The sequence below is a fragment of the Carlito syrichta genome, unplaced genomic scaffold (genome assembly GCF_000164805.1).
Source record: "Carlito syrichta isolate Samal-C Ts95f unplaced genomic scaffold, Tarsius_syrichta-2.0.1 Scaffold304505, whole genome shotgun sequence".
Classification (NCBI taxonomy): Eukaryota; Metazoa; Chordata; class Mammalia; order Primates; family Tarsiidae; genus Carlito; species Carlito syrichta.
In genome coordinates, this window is record NW_007248601.1 from 130,690 (window position 1) to 135,809 (window position 5,120).

Genomic DNA, 5,120 nt, shown 5'->3' on the forward strand with positions numbered 1-5,120 from the left:
TGGGCTCAGGCCATCCACTCGCCTCGGCCTCCCAAAGTGCTGGGATGGCAGGCTGAGCCAACGAGCCCAGCACGTTCTTTTGAGAAGTCACCCGTCATGCACAATGCCATGTTCACCAGTCACATGCTCACACTCAGTGGTAGCTCAGGGTCTGCTCCTCCGCAGATGGCCCGTGTACTCCAGGTCCCCACTCCCCACCCTCCCAAAGTGCCTACCTGCTGGCTATGCGGCCGCTGAGGCTGGGTCTCCTGCACTCGCCAACCTTTCTGGACAAGTCTCCGGTCAAGGTCCCCGTCCTCAGATCTAGAACCAGCTGTGGGATTCCCCGGGGCAGAGCTCGGCCCAGTCGGTGGCTGGAGCAGGGCCGCCCCCACCCCAGGGCTGGACTCAGGGCACCCACATCCCCAATTCCCACATGCACACATTCATCTCGGGGCACCAGGAGCCATTCGTGGGCCCCTAACATGACCCCCGTCACAGCTGACGTGTCCTCAAGCAGCAAGCACCACTGCTGGCCTGTCCGTTTCCTGGAAGAGCCACAGCAAAGAAGGGAGGTGCTGCCGCTTGCCAGGAGGCAGGTGAGGAGGGGGCCCTGGGCACAGTGCCAGGCACAGGAGAGGCACCAGGGAGTGCTGAATGAATGAGCAAGCCAGTGAGGAATAGGTGGATAAGTGGATGGGGGATGGATGAGTGGGTGAGTGGACGGATGTGTGGAAGAACGGATGAATGGATGACGGACAGATGGATACGTGTATAGATGGATGCGTTAGACAGACGGGTGGAGAGATGGAGATGAATAGATCAGTGAATGGATGGATGGACGATGGATGGGTGGATGATGGATGGATGGACAGATGGAGAGATGGATGGGAGGATGGATGGATGGATGGTTGATGGGTGGATGGATGGATGGATGGATGGGTGAATTGATGGATGAATGATGGATGGATAGATGGATGGGTGGATGGGTGGATGGATGGTTGATGGATGGATAGATGGATGGATAGGTGGATGGGTGGGTGGATGGGTGGGTGGATAGATAGATGGGTGGATGGATGGGTGGATGAATGGTTGGATAGATGGAGAGAGGGATGGGTGGATGGATGAATGGATGGATAGATGGATGGGTGGACGGATGGATGAACGATGGATGGATGGATGACAGATTGATAGATGGATAGGTGGATGGGTGGCTGGATGGATGATGGATGGGTGAATTGATGGATGAATGATGGATGGATAGATGGATGGGTGGATGGGTGGATGGATGGTGGATGGGTAGGTGGATAGATGGATGGGTGGATGAATGGTTGGATAGATGGAGAGAGGGATGGGTGGATGGACGGATGATGGATGGATAGACGGATAGATGGACGGGTGGAGGGATGGATGAAGGATGGATGGATGACAGATTGATAGATGGATAGGTGGATGGGTGGATGAATGGATGGATGGAGAGAGGGATGGATGGGTGGGTGGATGGGTGGATGAATGGATGGATGGAGAGAGGGATGGATGGGTGGGTGGATGGGTGGATGGATGGGTGGATGGATGGAGAGAGGGATGGGTGGATGGACGGATGAACGATGGATGGATGGATGACAGATTGATAGATGGATAGGTGGATGGGTGGATGAATAGATGGATGGAGAGAGGGATGGGTGGATGGATGAATAGGTGGGTGGGTGGATAGATGGAGACGGATAGATCAGTGAATAGACAGATGAATGAGTGGATGGACGCATGGATAAGCAGATGACGGAGGGGTGGACGGATGGCCGACCGACAACTGGGCCTTTCCACCTCTGATCTGAGTGGACCTCAGGGTCCAGCAATCAGGGCTGTTTGTGAGGAAGTCATGGGTGGTGGAAGGTCAGCTCAATGGCTTCCCGCTGAAAGACCGACCCACAGCAAGCGCCCCCCCAGCTCCCTCCCACAGCCTGGGCACAAGAGCACGTGCCACAAAGACAGCTGCCACCTGGAAACACTGGCATGGGGCTGGCACAGGCATTCCGGCCGGGCTTCCTCCGACGGGGCAGCATCTGCCGCTCACACCAGGAGCCTTCCTGGACGCAGCCACGGGAAAAGGCTTGGCAACCTGCAGACGACCCCCCCGCACCTCCGCATCTCTCCTTCCCCTCCCCTCCCCCCCCCCCACATTCAGAAATCTGCACAGAGCACGAGGGTACAGGCCGTCAACTTCCACCAGGAACACACGCCCCTGTAGCCAGGACTCAGCCACGGAATGTCACTGCTTCTCAGCGGTGTCCCCTCACGCCCCCTTCCAGAGGGTCCTCTTCACCCACTGCAGCCACTAACCCAACCCCCGACTCCCCCTCCCCCCATGACTTCTGGGGCCGAATTCTTCCTCCTGGTTTGGGGGCTGGTGGCTGCTGCCCTCTGCTGGCCACCTTGGAAGCTGCAATCGGGGAAGGCAGACACCTGGCTGGCCTGCACCTGCCTTGGGTGTCTGCTGGCCACAGCGGCAGACGACCACAAGCTCAGTGGTTCAGACAACACAGACGCATTATCCTGCAAAACCGTCGGCCGGATGTCTGACACGGGCCTCGCTGGGCTAAAACCGGCTTGTCGGCAGGGCTGGTGCCCTCTGGAATCTCCAGGGGAGGGTCCACCAGGCCTCTCCCGCCTGGGATGTGGCCCTGTCCTGTCTTCAAGGGGGCAGGGCGGGCAGGGCCTTTGCTTTGCCAGCCCTTTGTTCTTCTTGGATGAGGTCTTGGTTAGAGTGGATGGACAAAGACAACCTCCCACCTCAAGGTGCTTGGGAGTTCGCTCATCTATAGTGGTTTTTTGTTGTTGTTTTAGTTGGGGTCTCACTGTGTTGTCCAGGCTGGAGCGCAGCGGCATGATCATGGCTCATCACAGCCTTGATCTCCTGAGGCTTTTTTGCCTCAGTCTCCTGAGCAGCTGGGACGACAGGCCTTCGCCACCACACCCAGCTCATATTTTTTTTATTTTAATTTTTTGTAGAAACAAAGTCTCCTATGTTGCCCAGGCTACTCTTGAACTCCAGGACTCAAGCGATCCTCCCGCCTCAGCCTCCTGAGTGGCTGGGAGTATAGGCACACACTGCCATGCCCAGCTAATTGGTTTATTTTTTGTAGAAACAAGGTCTTGCTGTGTGATCCAGGTTGGTCTCCAACTCCTGGGCTCAAGCAATCCTCCCGCCTCAGCCTTCCAAAGTGCTGTGATTAAAGGCATGAGCTCAGCCTGTAAAAGTGTCTTTTGCCATGTAAATGAACACAGTGACAGGTCTGGGAATTGTCGTGGGTCTGGGGATTAGGATGGACGTCGTTTTTTATTTTTACTTTCTGAGTTGGAGTCTCACTCCATTGCCCAGGCTGGAGCGCAGCAGCCTGCTCACAGCCACCGAAGCTTTGACCTGATGGGCTCAGGTGATCCTTTCGGTTCAGCCTTCCAAGTAGCCAGAACTACAGGCATGCGCTACCACACTCGGCTAATTTTTTTTTTTTAATTGTAGAGACGAGGTCTCGCCAAGTTGCCCAGGCTGTTCTCAAACCCGTGGGCTCAGGCAATCCCCTCACCTCGGCCTCCCAAGGTGCTGGGATGACAGACTTGAGCCACCAAGTTCGGCTGGATGTGGACATCTGGGTTATTTTGCTTTTTGTTTTTGAGTTGGAGTCTCACTCCCTCACTCAGGCTGGAGCGCAGTGGCACACTCACGGCCACCATAGCCTTGACCTGCTGGGCTCCGGCGATCCTTTTCCCTCAGTCTTCCAAGTAGCAGGAACTACAGGCGTGTGCTACCACACCCGGCTAATTTTTGATTTATTGTAGAAACAAGGTCTCACCAAATTGCCCGGGCTGATCTCGAACCTGTGGGCTCAGGCAATCCACTCACCTCGGCCTCCCAAAGTGCTGGGATGACAGGCTGAGCCATCAAGCACAGCCAACATCTTAATGGGGTTACTCTGTCTACCACATACCTCTCCCCTCACGATGAAATCACTCTTTGGGAAAAAAATAACCACCCCCAAGGAGTCATGGATTCCCACAGACTTGAGGAATTCCTTCAGTGTGAATGAGACAGATCAAAGCAAACCAAAAAAAGAGGAAAACACGGGAGATGCAGAGGCAATGGGGGGAGGAATGAACACAGGAATTCTGATCCGCATCCTTACACAGAAGAGATGAATTTGCTTCCATGAAAGCAGCACACGATGGTTTTCTTTCTTTCTGTTTCTAAGACACAAACTTAAAAAGGCATAAACGGGACTTCAAAAGTAAGCATTTCTGGCCGGGCTCGGTGGCTCAGCCTGTCATCCCAGCACTTTGGGGGCTGAGGCGAGTGGACTGCCTGAGCCTGCGGGTTCGAGACCCACCCGGGCAACTTGGTGAGACTTAGTCTCTACAACAAATTAAAAAAAAAAAACAACTAGCCAGGTGTGGTAGCACGAGCCTGTAGTTCCGGTTACTTGGAAGGCTGAGGCGGAGGGATCACCTGAGCCAGCAGGTCGAGGCTGCGGTCGCCGGAAGCATGCCACTGCACTCTAGTCTGGGTGACAGAGTGAGACTCCAACTCAAAAAAAAAAAAAAAAAGAGTAAGCATTTTTGTGCATCACAGGAGACCATCAGCAGAGTAAAATGGCAGCTCACAAAATAAGAGAAAATCTTGGCCAGTCATCCCAGCACTTTGGAAGGCCGAGGCGAGGTTCGAGACCAGCCTGGGTACCATGGCAAAACTTCGCTTCTACAATAAATAAATAAAACTAGCCGGGCGTGGTGGCGCGCACCTGTAGTTCCGGCTACTTGGAAGGCTGAGGCGGAAGGATCGCCAGAGCCCAGCGGGTCGAGGCTGCGGAGGCCACGAGCGTACCCCTGCACTCCAGCCTGGGCGACACAGTGAGACCCCTGACTCATAAACAAAATCAAATAAAAGCCAAAGTAAACCTCTTAGTAGCTTCTTCTATACACACAAATATGACCCCGGGACACTGACGAACACACTTCCTACTATCGTTTGTAAATGTTCATGTATAAATGACATGCTATTAACATATGTGATGCAACGTGCTCCAGGAGGGGCAGGTGCCGCAGAGAGCTGGCTCCCGCCCTCCAGGCCCCGCCCCGGCCCCGCCCCG

The 5,120-nt window shown here is 54.7% G+C and overlaps 1 protein-coding gene across 1 annotated transcript in view; it reads left to right on the forward strand.

Moving 5' to 3' along the window:
- The first annotated feature begins 464 nt into the window (after nucleotides 1-464).
- The window catches only part of FADD (Fas associated via death domain), a 7,873-nt gene continuing 3,217 nt past the window's right edge, over nucleotides 465-5,120 (forward strand). The window contains exon 1 of the mRNA XM_008060057.1: nucleotides 465-578. Coding sequence (XP_008058248.1) covers nucleotides 465-578 — 114 coding nt within the window. The remainder of the gene's footprint in view (nucleotides 579-5,120) is intronic.